Raw genomic sequence first — 21246 nt, forward strand, 5'->3', positions numbered from 1 at the left:
ATGCAATGGAAAGATACCTCTGGACTATGATGGTGGTAGAGGAGATGGAAATGACACCAGACTAGAAATGTATTTTGGTGGTAAAATCATCAGGATTAGCTAAAGGGCTGGATATGAAAAGTGAGGAAAATGAATGAATCAAAAATAGCTCTTGGGTTTCTAGCTTGAATAAATGGGAGGTTATAAGATGCAGAGTTGGGGGTGGGAGAATAGAAAACATGGTTTTGGTGGGGGAAACAAAACATTCTACTTTGTATGTGTTAAGTTTAAGATGTCTGTGAGACATCCAAGTGCAGATGTAACAGTAAGTAGGTGACTGTTTATGCAAGCTGGAGCTCTGAGGTCTGGGTTACCCACATACAAATTAGGAATCATCAGCATAACCAGGTATATAAGTTAATGGATTTGGTGAAAACACCTACAGGAAAGTACATAGAGAGAAATGGGTTCCAACTAAGCCTGAGGGACACTAGTACTTATGTTTCAGTTAACATTTTCACTGAGATCTCAGAATCAGTTTGAAGGAAATAAAATATCTTTTATTATTGATGTATAAACAGGCCACAATTCAACTTGAAAACAATTCTTACTTAGCATAGTCATTATCAATCTGTCTTGTTTACAAAAATCAGTTCTTTTTGACAATAACAATCTTGTAACAATAATGGAGTATACCATACTGATGGAAAAAAGAAAAAAAAATCTCTCTGTATGGCTATATAGCATGATTGCCAAAATACATTGGTAAGCGAAAAAGGCAGACAGATTATTGTCTATAATAAGCCACCTTTCATATAAGAAATGGGGGATGGAGGACACACATACATACTTGCTTACATGAAAATGTGAAAATGGCTACCTATGTGTGTGGGAGGTAAAAGAGTATAAAGGACAGGGGAAAGCTAGATTTCTTCTTCGTTTTTAAGATTTACTTTGGAAATATGAAAATGTATAGAATAATACAAGAAAACTAAATTTAAAATAAAAAGCAATATCTAAAAATCAAAAGCAAAATGAAACAAATCTGTGTTTCAAGTTGATGGCTTAACCACACAGAAAGAAATTATTTCAGTGACTTTAAAATAATTCAACACTCAATGGGATACATCCTAAGAACAATTTTTTAAAAAGTCTGAAACTTAAAACTTTTCAATAATCATATTGTTAATATTAATACTGTTAGTCAGGTATTATATATGTAGTATGGGCTTCATTTATATATGTCAAGTCAGAGATTATGTTAATGCCATCGGGAACCAAGACTTTTAGCACAGGAGGAAAAAGATAAAGATAGTCAAAAAAGTTCAGTAAAAATGTAAAATTTGAGTTGGAACTATTAAACCACACTGACGACTTATGTTTTCCAAAAAAGAAAAATATAGTTCGTTCATCTGGCCACTGAAAAGACTTAGAAACAATGCCCAAATAAGTTGAATGCACACCCTTAGCACCTATATTATCTCTAAACACCATTTCTCACTAAAAGGAAGCAGGGCTTTTGGAAGTCTGGTTCCAGATCCAGGCCAAGAAATGTGTAAGGACAACCTGGAACAGCTTATTGTTCCAACAGGAAAACAAAGAATCCTCGAAGGTTATAGGGTTGTGTTAAAAAGATTCAGAAAACAAGATGAATAGGCAACTACTAACTAAAGACAAGACAATTTAAACATTGAAGAATAATAACTGACCTAAGTACACAGGGAGGAGTATTCCAAGTGGCTTTAAAACACAGCAATTTGACTGTATATACTTAGCAGGATAAACCTTAAGGATATAACAAACAAACAAACAACAACAACAAACCAACTGGGAAGCTGGGGGGGAGAGACAGTTCACAGTAATCATACCTGGTAGTGTTGGTACACTTATTTTTCAGACTGTTTTGTGTGTACTGTGAGATAAATCAAATGAGCAATTATGTGATATTCTAACATTCCCAGTGTTTTTGAGAAATGAGATACTCAGCATAGGGGAATGAAGCTATACATGTAAAACAGGTTAAATAAAACCCTGTAATCCTGAATTTGATTGGGAAGTATCAGTATAATTTCATGATATAGTTTCCTTTAAACACCCAAACAGAAAAACATATATCCAACTTGGCTCTGTCTACCTAAAAGGTGTATAGCTAGAAACAATGATTAATCTTGGGACAATGTGCACCCCTAGTATTATGGTCTTAAAATACCATTTACTCTAAATGGAAACAGAGCTTCTTGGAGGAATAGCTGATTCCTGGCCTGGAAAAAGAAATGCACAACATGAGCCTGGAACATCTATCATACAAGAGAGCAAGGAAGTTATCTGAGACAACTAGGCTCATGAAATAAGAGCTTGAGAGCTAACTTAAATAAGCCCCTGTTGGTCAAAGATACAACAATTTGAGTATCAATAAGAATAAAAACTGCAATAGAGTAAAACACATTAAACAGGTTTAAATCCATGTGCTCACGATAATACTAAAAAGAACACAAACCTTAATTTGGTCACCTATGGCAGTTCTTATGGAACAAACCCATTATTCTCGAAACTGACCCATAAAGGAAAGTATCAAGCACACATTCTGACTTTCCTGTATATACTTCACCTCAGAGTAACCAACTAGCTGATGAGAAAAAGCTACTTTTTAGAAGTATTCCAGCTTGTAAATGCAGAATGAATGACAAACTTAGAATAGTACCACTTTATAATTCCTTAGAAAAAAAGAAAAACTGATCCAGGCAAAGACCAATAAAAGTTGCTAAAATTACTAGGTGAAAAACTACTGGGGAATTTTATAGATCAGGTCCAATTTTACCTAAGAATCAATTTTTTTTTAAACAACTAAGTTAGAAGGTTAAAAGAGAAGGGAGTGAAGCAGTTGAGAATTTACAGATTAAAAGAGTCTAAAGAGAGAGGTCTGCTTCCAGCTAACACACAGTTAACAGAGAGCAGACCAACCCTCCTGCCTGACAACTAAAACAGACCAAATACATGAAACAACCCTCTTTTAAAGACACTGTACATCAGGCAATGGAAGACAGAGATCCCAGAGAGACAGGAAACAAATGAAGTGAGCCCTATGATTACCCCAGCTTACTGGGCTTGAAAGAGCTTCCAGGCTGCAGCACAGCAAGGCAAAGCCCAGGAGGAGCCTACTGGACCCTCCAACTTGGGACAGAGCTGACAGCCCAGAGAGAACAAGGTGGCAGGAGTTCACAGGACAGAATACTGGGTAGAACAGCAGCACGGAGAAAGAACTACAGAGACTTGCAAAAGGTCCCCCTCCAGCATTCAGCTGAATACCAACCAGTGAACGTTACAACTACCCAGGACCACCAGAAAGGATGAGAGGTATTCCTTCTGAGCCAGGAACAGAAGCCATTCTCACCAGGCAGAACAGAAAACCTCATGATGCCCAGGCCATCTGGGAGAATTCTCAAATGGGTCTTGCCTCAGTAGTGAAGAATAATTGTCCCTAGAATGAAAACTGTTCTAGTTTTACCCAACAAATTTTTAAAAGCAAGACTGAAAGGAACAAACTATTTCCAAATTAACTGCATCCCAGGACAAAACTCACAATGTCTAGCACCCAATAAAAAATTACCAAGACTGCAAAGAAGCAGGAAAATAAGACCCACAATGAGGAGCAAAGTCATTCAATCAAAACCAATCCAGAACCGATGCAAACGTTAGAATTTGTAGACAATGACATGAAAACACTTATTATAACTATATTCCAGATGCTCATAAAGTTCCATAGAGACATGGAACAACCTGAAAGAGAACTAACACTACCTGACCTCAAGGCTTACTAGCTGTGATGTGTGAGAGGAGATAGAGCAGCAGGAGGTAGGGCTTCTGAAAGGGCACACAGAACTTATGGAAGTGATGGACATGCCCATTGTCGTGACTGTGATGGCTTCATGGGTGTGTACATATGCCCCAACTTATCAAGCTGTACACTTTCAATATATACAGTTTATTATATATCAATTATACCTCAAGCTGGAAGGAAAAAAAAGACATTAAGAAGATATCAGGTAAATACAACGTGTTGATACTGCTTGGATCCTGACTTGGACAAATCGACTGTAAAAAAAAAAAAAATTACAAATCTTTGGGAAATTCAAATACATACTGTATATTGATCACATATATTAAGAAGTTGCTCTTAATTTTCTATGTGTTAATGGTGTTATGGTTACATTAAAAAAGTCAGTCGTTTAGAGATAAATACTCAAGTATTTATGGTTGATAATTATATCAAAGATTTGCTTCAAAATAATTCAAGGTAAGGGAGGAAGAGAAGAGAGGTCTAACTGAAATAAAAATGGCCATGTATTTATTTTGTGTGTTTTGGGGGGAGGTAATTAGGTTTATTTATTTATTTTTTTTGATGGAGGAACTGGGGATCGAACCTAGGACTTTGTGCATGCTAAGCACATGCTCTACCACTGAGCTATACCCTCTCCCCTGGCCATGTGTTAATTGAAGCTAAGTGATGGGCACATGGGAGTTCATTTCTTCCTTCTTTTGTATATGTTTAAACTTTTCCATAACATGAGGAAGAAGAGGGAGAACAAGAGAAAACATGTAGCAACAGCTAAAAGTCAGAACACCTAACTCAACCAGTAGTAAATCTTAAGAACATGCTTGTTAATGGTCTAGGGGCCCAGTCTTCACATTAGTAAAATGAGGGAGTTAGATTAATATGCACATTTTAATATTTGTCCATTTCATTTATATAGAGGGAGTAAGCTTTTGTTTTAAAATAGAATGAACAATGACTTCTAAGTAAAAGCCATACTATTCCAAATCTTAACTACAACTAGGGAACAAATTTTTATTGTTTAATACCTTACCTAATATGCTTAATTCACAAACATGATTAGATATAATTAAACATGCCCCAAAGAAAAAGAACAATTTTAGGAGGAAAATAAAATTGTTAGCCTGAAAAGAACTGCTCACCGTCAAAAGCTTGGTAGTGATACCAGCATCCACCACAGCCTTGTGCATGGCACGTAACGTCTCTAGCTCTGGAGCAGCAATAAACACAACATAGGGCATGAACTCGGATGTCCTCAGCACTTTCAGGGCCTGTGCAGAATAATTACAAATCAATTTACATAGGATTAGACTTTGAATTATGTTACTCTTTATTTTATACTAAATAATCAAGGTCTATCTTACTTCTTCCTAAAGAGTAAGGACATAATTTAATACTACCCACCCTTTCCTTTTGATTCCATACAATACTTTCCTAAAATGGTTATCCATTAATTGTGTTCTGATCTCAGTCTCACTACTCTTTAGTATCCTTGAACAAAGGAATGTATTAAACTTCATGATCCCCAGACTATCAAGAATGATGTAAATGCTTTCTATGCTAATTGCAGAATTCTGTTAATATTGAAAAAGCAGAAATAGTTTCAGTGTTCATTAACTGGAGAGTGGTTACATAAATAAATATATCCGTACTATGAAATACCATGCAGTAATTACAAAGAACAAAGAAGGTCTATAGACCTGACATGAAAAGCTCTTCAAGAAATTCTGTTTAATGAAAGAAAGCTAAAGAATCTGTATGGAGTTTTTCCATTTATACACAAAAGAAACAACAACAAAAATAGAAAACCCATTACACTTTATATATATATTTGTACTTAAGGCATACTTAAATGACAGAAAGATACACACCAAACTATTAATAATATTTATCTCTGACTAAAGAAGTGAGATTGGGTTGAGTGTAGAGTGATGGGAGGGAATCGGCGAGAGAGACATGGATGGGATGAAAATGTAATGAATGTTATGCATGTGTGTGTGTTGAGTGGGAAAAGGGTGTGACTTATTTCTTATGTTGTAGCCTTGTTTAAATTTTAAATTTAACATTTCCTAACACATGCATTTACATATTACTTGAGCAAGTAAATAAATACTAAACTTCTATCAAGCTGCTATTACTATCCAAGTCTCTGTTGACTAATTGATCAGCAATTTATTCAACTGGTTATAGATGCATAATAAGACTCTATCTCTCCAGGTAATAGAGGGAAAGAGTCGCTCTCATAATCTGAAAACAATGCAAAAACTCCACAGGAAATGAAGCTTAAAAAAATGACTTATGAATCCATGAAGCTTACTTGAGGGTTGACATCCAAAATGCAAGTTCGCCCAGTTTGGACAACTTCAAGAATAGAGTCGATCTTGGTTCCATAGAGATTTCCTTCATATTCTCCATGTTCCAAATATTTTCCAGCTTTAATATCTGCTTCCATCTCAGATCGTGACACAAATTTATATGCCTGGCCATCTTTTTCATCCTCCCTTGGTTTCCGTGAAGTAACTAAATAAGATAACATTGAGAATTTGTACAAAGAACGCAGTATTTAAAAAATAAACTGAAATGCACAGGGTAGCTTAAAACTCTTCCATCTAGTGCAAGGGTTGGCAAACAATGGCCTATAGCCACATCTAGCCTGCTTCCTATTTTTGTAAATAAAGTTTTATTGGATCACAGCTATGCTCATTCATTTTATTGCCTATAGTTTGTTTTACAATGGTGGAACAGTTGTCACACAGACTAGATGACTTGCAAAGCCTAAAATATTTACTATGTGGCCCTTGAATAAACAAGTCTGCTGACTTCTGATCTACAGGAACGTTTTAAGAGGTAGTCTCCAGTATATAATTTATATTAACAAATGTGCTTTATATAGTTAGTCTGAAACTCAAAATATATTTACCAAGAAGAAGAATCCTAAATTTAAATTCTTAGTTATGGTGAAAGCTAGTAAGTGTGAGAGATGTTACAAGTGAGTATCTTTTCCAGCTGACCACTACTCCCCTTCTCCTTAAGAAATATCAGTTATATCCTTTTTTTACACTTTAACATTTCCTAATTGAGTCTCCAACAAGTGAACAAAGTTCTTCTATTCTTAGTTGGTATTATCAATTTTCTGAAGTGTAGTTTTACCCACAAATTACCTATTCGTTATCTCGCCCCAGCACTAAACCTTTTTTCTAACTTCCTTCTAATTGATATTCTCAAATGTTAATCATTTTGTTTTGCACCTCAGTGGTGGATCTAGCCACTTGGATGTTATTATGGTCTATTAAACTTTCTCTACTCTGACCTGAAGTATTCTTTCTGAGAGAATGAGAGTAAAGAGATCAAGTCAAAATTTAGAAGATCCTTTTGTCTGATATTTTAGGACTCTAAATACTTTCAGAGATATACAATTTCTTTGCAACTTGGCATGCTAGGAATGGACTATTATTCCCTTTCAAACTGTTGCAAAGGTGCAGAGTTAGGTGCTGCCTCCCAATTTGTAAACACTCCCTAGGAAGAAATAATTTATGTGAGTGTGTGTTTGTGTGTGTGTATGTATTTTCAAGTTTAGCCTTAATCTGGGTTTGGCTGGATCAGATATAAAAAAGTATTCTACTTTGATTAATCAAGTACTTATACATGCAGAATATCTAACAAAATCATTAACCACATGTAATTAAAGTTAGAAAGAAAGCCAGATCAAAAGTTGACAGTATTTTGACTATTTGTAATAAGCACACCACATTAAAAACACTTTTATAACAATAAAATAAACTTCAAGTTCAAGCTCAATAGTAAGGGTCTAATTTATCAACAAGATCATTGCGTACGAGAGGACACCCTCTTTCCCCGGCTGTTTTCTGGCTCATTCCAGATCACTGTGGAGAGATTTATAAAGTCACTTAAAGATATTCAAGATGTTATGATGGCTTTTCATATTCAAAAATGTGTGGTCTCTAAGGTTTCTGGAATTATTTGCCAATGGTGGCATGATAAAACTTCTAAGGCAATTTTAAACTTCCCAAATGCATACATACTAGGACTTGGCTTCATATCTGCAAACATAATTTTAGAAGAGTACTACTTTTGGTGAAGCATTACAGTGAAACCATATATGGGAATGTGCTGCTTGAAATAAGTATGTATAGGCACACTCACTGCCCCCACCACTACCTCCAACACGTGGGGGGGAATGTTAAATTCTTGGTGAAGTGTTTTTAGTTTACAGGTGAATTTTATCTATGACACCATTCTCTAATGAATAGTCAAAAAAAAAAATGAGATCTATATCACCATACAGTTAAGCTCCTTTCCATTTCTAGAACACAGAAATTAAATTATGGTGGCTTGTCTACAACCGATTCCTTAGGCTTATGTGCTAAGTGACTACATAATATGATTGCTTAGAATTTAAGTTTTCTGGTCAATAAGCAAAATTCTAATCTTTAGCAGTTCCTTCAGATAATAAGGAAATAATTAACAAAATATTTTATTTGTTAACTAAGCTCAAGATGTATTACAGAGAGAACATGATTCATAAGGTAGCTTATCCCCTGGATTAATAACTTTCTGTATTTTATTTTAGGATTTATTATAAGATAGAAAGAAAATTAAATCAATTTAATACAACATCAGCATTTACCTCCTTCCCTATGAGACCTCCCCATCCATATCACCTGACAATGTATAGTACAATATTATGTATCAAAAATTAGGTCAACTTGTCACACTTTATCAATGTTTTTCTTTTTTGTGTTTATTTTGAGGCTTAAAAAGAAAAGCTAGGTGCTATATAAATGTGAATTATTTAAAGAAAAGTAAAACATACCTACATTATATAAAGAAATGAGAGTTGATGATGTATGGATATACATAAATCTTTCCATATAAAAATTCAGATTTGAATCTTTACTAAAATTAAGTCTACTGAAAGATAAAATAGTACTCCTTTCTGGAAATTAATCTGGCATTAAGAAATCAAGAAATTGAAATAAATATTTATACTCATATAAATATATAAATATATCTCTCTCCATATCCTTTGGTCTAATAATTTTACATCTGAGGTTTATGTATATACATTTTATCACCTTTTTACTTGTAACAAAAAAGCCAACCAAACCATAAAAATGGTCAGTAACAGTACGGGTTAAATAAAGCATGGATGTATTTATGTGCTGGAATATTAAGAAGCTATTAAGATTAAATTTTTTAGGGTTTTTTATCATGATAAAATACATACATAAAATTTATTGTTTTAACCAGTATTAGGTGCATAATTCAGTGTCATTAAGTACATTCACTCTGTTGTGTACTATCACCACTATTCATCTCGAGAATCTTTTTATCATCCTACAGAAAAAACAAAGAAGAATTACACTATTTAATATTCTTAGAGATACAGAAGGGATAGCTCCCACAAAAGATGATGCTGTAGGAAAAAAAACAAACAGCAAACAGAAGGTAATCCTAAAATGAAAACCATAACTTATGAAAAGCCATTGCTAGGCTAGAAAATAAAGAACTCCAGGTAATCTTTTAAAGAGCAGAATAAAAAGATAAAGGGATAGATAATACAACAACAACAACAACAAAGAGATTGAGGAGATGAATCCAAGATGTTCAACATCCAGCTAATAGAAATTCTAGAAAAAGTGAACAGTGAAAACAAGGAGAAATCATCCAAGAAATAATTCCCTAGAACTGAAGGACAAGAATCTCTCTAGTCTGAAGTGCTCACTAATCATCAGCACAATGAATAAAAAAGATGCACACAAAGGCACATCATCATCAAATTATAAAATACTGAAAAACGACAAAATTAAAGACTGAAGGAAAAAAGCAGGTCATGTATGAAAGAACAAGAATTGGAATGGCACTAGACTTTGTAACAGAACTGGATTCAAGAGAAACACCTTTACAGTTTTACAATCTAGACTTTCTATTCTCAGCCAAATAACCGATCAAATAGAGTGCAGAAAACAGAACTGCAAATACAGTGATGCAGAAATTACATCCCATATACCATTTCTTGTGAAGTTACAAGGGATGTGCTCTAGCAAAACAAGGCAATAAACCAAGAAATAAATAAAAAGGATGGGACCCAGGAACAATAGCTTCAATTCAGGACAGCAACAAAGGGAAACATCCCTATGTTAACAGTGGGGCAGCCAGAGTGGCGAGTGTGTAGTCCTCGCTGAAGTAGGAAAGCTGAGGGTTTTGAGACAGAGGTCTCCAAGAAAAAAGCATGATTTACTAAATCAGTGAGTCTTTGATTTAATACAAGACTATACATACAAACACATAAAATTAAGGTAAAGAGAGGAAGAAAAAAAATAACTCTAGGAAATTCTGGGGTTGGGGGAGAGGGAGAGGCTGTTCAAGACAGTGAAAACGAATTCACTGAAACTAGAGCTATCTTTATATTGAGAGGATAGTCAGGATGTCAGTAGGTAAAGGCCTACAATGCATAAAGCAATAAAGAGCAGAATGAAGACATAATTAAGAAATATGGAAGACTAAGAAAAGAAATAGCACAAAAAAAAAAAAGAAAAAAGAAAAAAAAGAAAAAGTGTTTCTGGCAAGTAGGCCTGAGGTGGGGTAGAGGACAGAGTTACTTTCCATTATATATCTTTAAGAACTACTTGATTAAAATATGCTACATGTATTAATTTTAAAAATGAAAAATAAAATACTTTAAAATACTTAAAATACTTTGATCAGAGTGAGATTTTTATTTCCTTAACTACTTACCTAGGATTTGTCTGAATTTAATAATTTATAGTGCCTACAATGGAACTCAAAGCCTTACCCTGAGGGGACTACAAACAGACAATGACAAGGTTACTCCCCTAATTCACTCCTAAGAATTTTAGCAGAAGATTCCTTACTGAGAACTAAACTTCAAAGCACACCGGATGAAAGAAGAACTCCAAAATTCATCCAAAAGAGATGGAGTGATGTTAGGCTAAGATTTGACATGGAACAGCTTACAGGCATTAAAATATCTGAAGAAATATTGTGCTAATTGAAAGGAGACTTGGTCAGAACTGGAAGCACAGACAGGAGGTTTATAAAGGCAACACTGGCCTGTCTGCTGCATCATTCAGGGGAGAGAGCATTTAAGTTCCCACAAGTAAAGGCTCATACATCTCCAAACTAAAGACAATGCATATTAGTCCTTATAATAAAACAATGGTATCATGATCTTGATCTAATTCCATTCCTTGATCTAATTCCATTCTCATCAAGTATGCTTCTGACATCACTGTTTAATTCTCCATGTAAATGTGAAAGAATGCAAAGATCGTAAAATCTTTTTCGTGTTTGGTTTACTCAATGGTTATACTTCCCATCAGTATTATTTTATTTTATATATCAATCTTTGTGACCTTATTTAATGCTGCAAGCTCAGGAAGAGGATTCACTCTTAATGTACCATCAAAAATTAGGTGTATGACCCTGCAGGACTGAGAGCTACAAGCAAGATCACTGAAATTCACAAAAACACTATGACACTGGGAGTGTCAGAGGATCCAGCAGATTTCCTCCTTTTCTTTATGTGAAAGTGGGTGAAAAATACAACTTTTAGATACACATCAATTGCACAAGAAAATATAAAGTTAACACTGATTTCGCCACAACTCTTAATACTTGCATTTCATGAGCATTTCTGAATTGAAGAGATTGGAGAAGTGACTGCCACCAGGCAGCAAGCTGACAGGGCTACAGTACCATTCCAAGACAGCTGCAGAAACACTCAGTTTTTCAATATCATTTGCTTGTTCATTTTCATTGGCATAATCAGACATTACTTGGGAATGAAAATAATAACCTGCCCCACCAACTATCTCCTGACAATTAAATACCAAAGGAAAGAGAAAACTTACATGGCACTGTAGTTCCAAATCTAGTGGGATTCAACACTATGAATCTGTTTTTCAAGCTTCTTCGTCCCACACCTTGAGCTCCTATCAATACTAATGTCTTTCTCTGGAAAGGAGGCATTTTGGCTACCTCCTCATATATCTGGATTTCATGACGATCAAATTCTAAATGTAAGGAAATGGGAAAACATCATATTCAGTTCTCTCTTACTATAGATGAAAAACCTCTGCTATTCTGTTCAGCAACGGTTTAGTTGTTTTGATAGTTAAATATCACTTGAATTGTACTAAGTACAGATTTTTAAAAATAAATCTGGTAAAGTACAATAAACTATTTCACATTCTGATTTACACATCTGCTGCCATCCACTTACCCATAGAAATCTGTCTAACAAAGCTAGAAAAATGCCAGTGCTTTATCCTTATCAGATATTCTATCCATTAAAATCTCTTTCTAATCAATTCATCAGTAGAAATAACTACTATAATATAATCAAATTGAAAATCAGTTTATGTGATCTATTCCACTAAGAAGTGCATAAATCAAATATGGAGGACAGCAGTATACTGAGTGTGGCTGCTTAAATAAGCTTCGTAGAATGAGTACTCCCTTCCAGTGATGTAAATGAATAGATACTGTGTAGTCGCTCTGCAAATATTAGTTTGATTAATAAAATGCTTGTAGACAACATACTAAGCTTTAAATACTGAGATTCTAAATTTATGTATAAAATGGTGGATCCTAACTATTTTCAGTAGAAGCACATTTCCAAATTATAATCAATGGGAAAATTACAAATTTACCATTTTGCAACAAAGCCTTAAGGACATATATTTAATGAATAATAAAGCCAAAGTGGATTTGAAATACTATATTACCTATTATTATGGCTATAACTCTCAATCTGCAATAATAATACTCCTTCCTTAGGTTATTATCCTAACAGCAACACTTTCTTTGCACAATTTCTTCATAGTAGATTAAAACCAATATTAAGGGAAAGTCTATTTTACCCTTATTATATTATTATTATAATATATTGTTACATTATTTCCATTATGGTGTGCTATTTAGTTTATTACCAATGTAGAGGTAGCTCTGAAGTCAAGAAAGTACTTTGAAATTGTCAATTCTTTTGAGTAAGCCTCCAGAGCCTTCTGATTCAAAGAGCTGCATTTCACTCCTATTGGCCTCTAAAACTGAAAAGAACTGTGATAGATGTTATATTTAAGTCTAAAAATTTAAGAAAGAATCCTATTAGATCAGATTAGTTTTTTTCAATAAAACATTTTTATTCTGTACAATATTTAAATACAATGTGTATTTAAATATATATGTAAACATATGCAAAGAAACCTCAACCAACAAATCCCTGAATCCATGGGAACCCAGGTTGCTAACAAAGGGAAAGGAGGGAATCCATGCCCTAAAGAGTAGGAAATAAGGCAACATCCTTCCTTTTCCTCCAGGTTTCCTGCAACAGAGGTAAAGGGTTGGTCACTGTAAATTACTAAAACAAAAGAGGACTTATATGGGGGCAGAGAGGGAGTCAGCAAGGCAAGATGGGGAGCTATGGGTCAGGTTCCTAATCACCAATCAGGGAAAGTAAAATATACTGTTTGATTTGTTTGGTCCAGTACTGTTTTTTAAAAAGTATTATGGACAATGTTATGGCAGAATATGGTTGCCCCTAATCGTAACCCTTAGAATATCTTTATAAAGGCATTTTGCTCTTTAGAAATGACACATAAGTAACTATCAAAGTTCTCTGAACAATTTAAACTGTAACATTACTCCTTCATTAATACAAGCATAAATCCCAACCCATTCATTTTACTGTGAACTATACTCATAAACTAAAGCACACTAGTGATAGTACAAGTACACATATCAGGATTTAAATGATGTCGTTATATTATATTGTGCCAAATGTTTACATGCCAGCCCCTTGCATCTGGGTACTAATTGGAATGAATTCATTTAAAATTATACAGAGTGTATGCCACATTGATTAATGATATAAAGGGATTTCACTTGGACTTCTCAAAAAAGTATTTAAAACATACCTGCATTTCTGGTTGTGAGATACATCATCTTTTTCTTTTTTTTGCTACTAATGGTTCCACAAAAAGGTCCTGAAGGATGACAAGACAAACATAACTTAAACAGTATGTCAGAATATAAATACTTCCATGTGGTGGGAGAACTATCTTTCCAGTGTTGCATCCTACAAGGCAGAAGGGGACAGGGGTGAGTTGAGCCACTGAATTCTGATACAATACCAGCAGGTGGCAGAATGGGGTCAAAAAGTTTACTTTTGAGAGAGATATACAATAAAGTAGATGGGAGGGATTAATTCTGGATATATTTTAAACAAATTCATCTGCTAATCCAGATGAAAGAGGCAAAGAAAGGTGGCCACAAAGGGCTACTTGTTACTTTATGGTGTCAAGCTCATCACCTGAATTGTCCCAGTCTCTTCTAACAAATGCCTTTCTCTTCTCTTCCAGGAACTGGCTTGGAATGAGACCAGCGCTTCCTCCCTCTTTTACATGGCTAGCCTAGAAGCAAATTAATGAATTGTATATCTCAGTGACCAAAATTTGAGACCACATTGTGTTAAGTAGGATAAGCAGTAGTCAGTTGAAAAAAAAAATCGCATTTGCTCTTAAGACCTTGACATTTAAATCTATGGCATTGTCAGTTAGGATATTTAAACACTTTAGCACTGAGGAATCAATTGGCACCTAATCAGTGTGCCATTTGATAGTGAAATTTGGGGACCAAAATACAAAGGTATACAGGCTCTTTAAATTACTAAAACTATTTGTAATACTAGGTTAGTCATAGAATGGAAAGGAATAAATGCTGTTCTATGTGTGAGCAGGATGTTTCATTTTGCATTTGTTAGTTAGGTATCTAACTACCACACTAATCCTACTATGTTGGTGTTTCCTGAGATTAAAAAAAAAAAAAAAAAAAAGGCAGTACTGGGAGAATAAAGAGTTTAATTGATGCTTTCAGGAATCTGAATATCCTGAGGGGTAACTTTAGAATAGGCAAAACTTCACCTACTGTCAACAAACTAACTTTGGGGGGGGGGGGACTTTTTGTCATTTTATTCTTATGTTGCTTGAATATAGTGAGTACTCAAAATATGCTAGTTGAACTGATAAAGCTAGTAAGATACCTGATTCTAGTCCAAAATCAGCTCTTCTTTCTTTTTTTAGAAATTAAATAGTGTTTTAATAGTTTCTCCACTATTTTTGTAGATTTGGGGAATGTTAACCTTTATATTCTAGACAGCTTTTTTTAAACAGTATAGTCAGTTACAATGTGTCAATTTCTGATGTACAGTACAATGTCCCAGTCATGTGTGTGTGTGTATATATATATATATATATATATATATATACACATATATATATTCATTTTCATGTTCTTTTTCATTAAAGGTTATTACAAGATATAGAATATAGTTCCTTGTGCTATACAGAAGGAATCTGTTTATCTATTTTTATATATAGTGGTTAACATTTACAAATCTCAAACTTCCAAATTTATCCCATCCCACCTCTTTTCCCCTGTAACCATAAGATTGTTTACTATGTCTGTGAGTGTTTCTGTTCTGTAGATGTGTTCCTTAGTGTCCTCTTTTTTCTTTTCTTTTTTTTTATATTCACATATGAATGATATCATATAAGAAACCCAAAGAAGTGCTATTTCAAAACAGTGGTTGGAGAACTGGCTACTAATGGCTTATCCCACAACATCAGTGACTTCAGCCTTAGAACTAGCACAGAAAAATCTAGTATCATTTTTAGCCATTAAAATCCCAAAAGAACAATTAAAGTAATAGATGACAAAGTGCGGGAAGAGACTGAGATCGATAATGGCAACAGGATTAAAAAACTGTAAGAGATGGCATTCACAATGAAGGGAAAAAAGGAAACAGCCACAGAAAGCAGATTTTTTAGATGAGAGTTCTAAGAAATTCAGTGAAAACCTCTTGAAATCATGGGTTCTGTTTAATTTACTCCTTAGTTTTCTCACCACATAGTGCACTTCTACATAATAATGTTTTAATTTATAATTTTAAGGACACATTGGTACAATTGTTCTTATTCTTGTAATTCACTCCCCCTTTGACGTCAATGTAACTCAATAGAGCTAACGTGAATTACTAACACCTCAGTTTAATTCATAGTTTAGTGGTAGGTCCTGAGTCTTTTTTCTGTCACATCTTGTTCTTTAATGAGACTCTCTTCTGCTTTGACAGTTTAAGGGATTTTAGATTTTGTTTCTCCAGTTCTGAATACTGTTGTTAGCCGATGTAAACAATGACAAAAACAGACTTATTACTGCTGCTAGAGATTTCTGAAAGCCATATTAGGGGCAAGGAAAAAGAAGATACACAGATCTTCTGAAAAATGGAAAGGCAACAGTGATAACATACATTCCTTAGCATATACAACAGATTTCAATTCAAGACCAAACAACACTGCTGATAAAGCAAACCTTCATTTCTCAATAACTGAGAAGAGGTGGGCAAATAGATTTGAAGAGCTTAAGAAATGATGTTTTATTTGTCATGAATGTATACAGAGTGAGAGGAGACAAGAGAAAGACTACCCACAGTAAAAGACTCCTAGTTAAAAATGAACAAAAACAAACACTGCCAAGGGATGACCCCCAGTGAATTGTTCTTGCCCAATACTATATTTTACCACATTTATATGTGGAAGAACCAATTGGTGTAGTCTCTAAACCAATGGAATTGCACCATCACAGGCTAGATAGTTCTGAACTTGTAAATAGCTACTCATAAATTCCCTCTCAATTTGGTCTTTTGTCCATAAAATTAGCAGCCATGAAGCAGAAGCTGTTAATGCAGGAAAAATCATTAGAACAAATGCTAATACCTTATTCCTGAATATTCAGATATTGGCCAGATATAAGACTAAAAAATAAAAAAGCAGTTGAAGAAATTTTGAGAAGCATACTAACCTGCCACCAGTTTGGATCTTCTCTGTTTACAATCTGAAGAATTTCTCCTTTTGAAAATGTCAATCCTGCTTCTTTGCAGGGTATCAGGTTATCATTGTATGGATTATAATCAAAATGACATTTCACAAATACCTAAAACACACAGCACAATTAAAAATACTAGAGATGTATCATCTGTCACTGGATTTTTGAAATCCTTTTCAATCCACTGTGATTTAATTGTAATTGACACTGTACTTAGCACTTCAGCTAAGAAACTTGTCTTTCTCAAATAAAATTATTAGAACATTAATAATTTGGTATCAGAAAAGAAAATAAGAAATAAATATTAGTACTACATTAAATTCTGTTTCTATTTTAACTTCTTAAATTAACAGTTTGACAATTGTTTCATTCCACCAATCTTAACACTTTCTCCCAATCTTTTCACATGATTTTCTAATCAACACTGCATAATTTTATGCAGTTTATTTATAAATGCTACTTTTCACTTAATGTCCTGAATCTATATATGCAGTTAATTTAAGGCATATATTTCAGAAATAATAGGACTGACTTTTTGAAAGGATCTGGAAACCAAAATTAAAAGTTCATGTTGAAATCAGTCCTGAAATATATTTACTAACCTTTAAAAAACAAAAACCAAAACAACCCCCAACTTTCATCCCATGTAATAACATATATTTTTAATCACACAGATTCACACTGGTCAAAATTAGTGTGGAAAATACTTCTCGGAATAATCTTGCTTTGATTTAAATGATCAGCATTAAATTAATCATAAGACAAGTACTGAAAAAGCTTTGAAACTATTTTCTAATTTAAATTCATTTAACGATACAAATTTCTTTTAAGTCTGTTTTATTAATAAAAGTATGTCAATTATCACTGTTATGATCTCCAGTATCCAGAAAATTTTGTTTTTCATTTGAATTCTAACTGAGTTAAGCATTTTCAGTATTTGATGGCAGGTTCAGACCAATTACTTTCTTGAAACACATTTTTTTCAGGCATATTTATAGAAATTCAAATTTTATCTTCTAAAAGAACTGACTTAGTATTAATCAACAGGTAAACTAACAAACAGGAAAGCGCATAATTAGTCAAAATAACAATGTTATTCTTCTATTTGTTTATCATACTTCTATAAATATAACCAAACAAGATATTCAGATAACACAAATAGATACATTACATTATTAGTGTGGTAAAATGTAATGTGATGGATGCATATTAAAATAATATAACTAAATTTGGGAACAAGTGACAAAATTTTAGTTATTTACAATTAGATGATTTTGATAGAAAGCATTCAGAACATTTTCAATAACTTTTGAAAGGCTAAATATTAATGCTTTAAAAAAATCAATAAGGCAATAATTTTTTCCTGATATACAATTTTAGAAATATCTAAAAAGCAAGCATACAAACAATATTAAGAGTGCTTAAACATGACAATTGGCTAACTTGACAATGGCATGCAGCTCAATGTTTTGGCAATGGAAAGAAACCCAAAATGATTAAGTTTAATCAAGGTAAATTTAGTTGGCTGATAAGACATAAAAATGGAGTACCAGAGAATGTCCTGGAATGACATCATACCTGACGGATGTGTGCTGGATGCCTCTCCATACTGATGCAACTCTAAAAATATATTTTTCATTGCATAAATAAAGCCAGACTTTAACTGATAATAAATTAACAAAATATAAACAAACTACTGGCCCACTATTACTTTACTCACTTTGTAAAGCAACTACTTCCCTAACTTAATTAGGGAAGGGTATAATACATAGGGTATAATACTTGAAAATTATAAATGATAATAGTAAAAGTTACAGCTGTTTGAGATGAAGCAGAGAAAAAGGATGGATATGCAAAGTTGTAAAAATACTTCAATACTCCTTAGTTCTCAAGAAAGCTGTACTGAATGATTAATAAGAGCATTCTGTCACCTAACCATGAACGTGTTTATTACTCTTATCTGTATCTGTGGGACAGAATACATTTGTAACAAAAAGCTCAGATTTTCTGAGTGAGTCCAAATTTCAAGTATTCATTCCCCTACTCCCATCAAATTGTTCAGGAAATGTCATTATTTGTGAAACAAACCGTATCACTTAAATGTAAAAGATTTCTAGAAGAAACAATTCTATTTTTTCACTAACCAAATTAGCTTTGGAACGTTACTCTTATGCTCAAAAACACAGATTAAACTAGTTTTATTCTAAACTTTGAAAATTTGTCTGAAAAATCAATTAACCCAAACTTTGATCTAAACATTTTGTAAATCACTGAGATTTGACTAGGTTTAGTATAATTATGTTTTATTATATACCGTTTAAAGTGTTTCATTAATAGGCTATGGATGTTAACTGCTCACTTGTTATTAAGAAGTTACTAAATACAATCTGCTAATATATTTCAATCTTATATTTTTATCACTAAAAGAACTGAATGACCAACAATCTAAAGTAGATGGAAGAGAAGAAAGGAAGAACGAATGTCTTTTAAACAGAGGAGGAGATGTTAACCTCACTCAGAGTAGAAATACAAGTTAAAACTGTTATAATAACATTTTTTTCGTATCACATTAATAGAAATCTAAGTATCTGATATCATTCTGTAGATAGGTAAGTGCCTGTTGACTCACAGTCCTAACAAGTTGGTGGAAGAACTGATTTAATTCCTTGGGAGTGAAACGGAGAAGGACCCTGTGGGGTCCTCCCTGGTACAAATCCTTTCTGTGTCCTCCATTTCTTGTTTATAGGAACTAGGCTTCATTCAGCTTCCTTGACCTTCTCTGAGTTCCAAAGGGCAGATTCAAACTGCTGCTAATCAGGAAAGGGACGGAATGAATTAACAAAGGAGGAACAGTCAAAACAAAACAAAACGAAAAAACTGCAGCCTTGGGGCAGGGTCCTAGTTCCTCCTCAAGGAATATACTTAACAGTATTTTTGAGTTCTGCAGGAACTAAGGGCCCCACGTGGTGAAGGATGGCAACTTCAGGCTAAGCACAAGATTCCTGGAACGCTGCCCTGTTACCTCACCACCAATCAATCCAAAGAAAGTCATACATCCTACTGCCCTCACCCCACATTTTGCCTATAAAAACATTTCTCTCAAAACCATTGGGGAGTTTGGGTTTTTCTAAGTACGACCCACCCAATCTCCTTGCTTGCCCAGCAATGAACCTCTCTCTGCTCCAAACTCCAACGTTTTAGTTTGTTTGGCCTGTGTGTTGGGCACACGAACTTTTTGTTCAGTAACAGGAGGACAATTTGTCAGTAGCTATCAAAATTACAAATGCAAAAACCTTTGACCTAGTAATCCACCTCTGGGAATGTATTCAACAGCAGTATTACTCAGGCATATGCAAAATGACTTATGTAGAAGACTATTAACTACTAAGTATTTCCTAATCACAAAAGATTGGAAGCAACCTAATTGTTTAACAGTCCGGAGTGGGGATTAGACTGGTAGTGGATCAGAAGGGAGATTTCAGCCAAATGCATATTCTTACTTCTTAACTTCTGAATCATGCGAATGATTCACTTACTCAAAAATCAAATTTTTATGTTAATGAAAATAAAGATAAAATGACTCCCACTTCTGACTAATACAAAGTAACAAGAACCCACCCTCCAACCAGAAACTAAAATATCTGACAAAATATTTGAAATGTCTTTCAAGACATCAAAGACAGAGATTCCTAAGAAATGGAAACAAACAAGATTGAACTATACAACTGGTCTTGTTAACTGCACAGAAAGTCTCCAGAATGCAACTCAGGAAGGGAGACTCAGTAGAGCCTGGTGATCTCCAAGTTGAGCAGATGAGCTGCGAGATCAAGGTGGCTACAGTGCACAGAAAAGAGTAATCAGTGAGGAAAGGGCTGCACAGAGAAAGGGCTTGAGAACTGCAGAGGACTCCCTCCAGCCTTCAGCTGAGTATTTGTCGGTGCATGTGTATGATCAGGTAAAGAACCAGCATTATGGGAAACAATACCAGGAGGTCATGCAGTGTCAGGAACAGTTTCTATATTCACCAGTGTGAGTGGGAAAACCTGATAATTCATTAAGCATTCAGTATTTGGAAGGGTTTTGCCCTAGACTTAAATCCTATTCTGGTTGTACCTAACAAAGCTTAAAAAGCAAAATCTGAAAGGATCCAACTGTTTCCATGTAACTTAACTATTCTAAAACAAAGCTTGAGAATATTTCTAAGAAAACAAAAATATCCAGCGTTTCACAAGGTCTAGCAGCCTTCATGTCTGGCAGCCAATCAAAAATGATCAGGCAGGCAAATAATCAAGAAAATATCACCTAAAATATGGAGAAATATTAACCGATTAAGAGTGACCGAGAAATGACAAAGATCATTGAATTAGTAGGCAAGGACATTTAAATAATTATTTTTAACTTTATAAATTGTACTTATATGTTCAAGAAGCTAGAGGAAGGACTGGGCATGTTAGGTAGAAACATGGCAGATGTAAAAAAAGACTCAATTCAAATTTCTAGAGATGAAGACA

The 21246-nt window shown here is 34.1% G+C and overlaps 1 protein-coding gene across 4 annotated transcripts in view; it reads right to left on the reverse strand.

Annotated features, from left to right (window-relative positions):
- The window catches only part of PALS2 (protein associated with LIN7 2, MAGUK p55 family member), a 103705-nt gene that overhangs the window by 7382 nt on the left and 75077 nt on the right, over window positions 1-21246 (reverse strand). For 3 of the 4 annotated variants that reach the window (XM_074367337.1, XM_074367338.1, XM_010968629.3), the window contains exons 6-12: window positions 18314-18355; window positions 16712-16843; window positions 14166-14265; window positions 13771-13839; window positions 11707-11868; window positions 6129-6331; window positions 4954-5082 (exon numbers count right to left, since the gene is read on the reverse strand). In XM_074367337.1, coding sequence (XP_074223438.1) covers window positions 4954-5082; window positions 6129-6331; window positions 11707-11868; window positions 13771-13839; window positions 14166-14265; window positions 16712-16843; window positions 18314-18355 — 837 coding nt within the window. The remainder of the gene's footprint in view (window positions 1-4953; window positions 5083-6128; window positions 6332-11706; window positions 11869-13770; window positions 13840-14165; window positions 14266-16711; window positions 16844-18313; window positions 18356-21246) is intronic. The other variant, XM_010968630.3, reaches the window with a different exon arrangement.

The sequence above is a fragment of the Camelus bactrianus genome, chromosome 7, assembly GCF_048773025.1.
Source record: "Camelus bactrianus isolate YW-2024 breed Bactrian camel chromosome 7, ASM4877302v1, whole genome shotgun sequence".
In the NCBI taxonomy this organism is placed as follows: Eukaryota; Metazoa; Chordata; class Mammalia; order Artiodactyla; family Camelidae; genus Camelus; species Camelus bactrianus.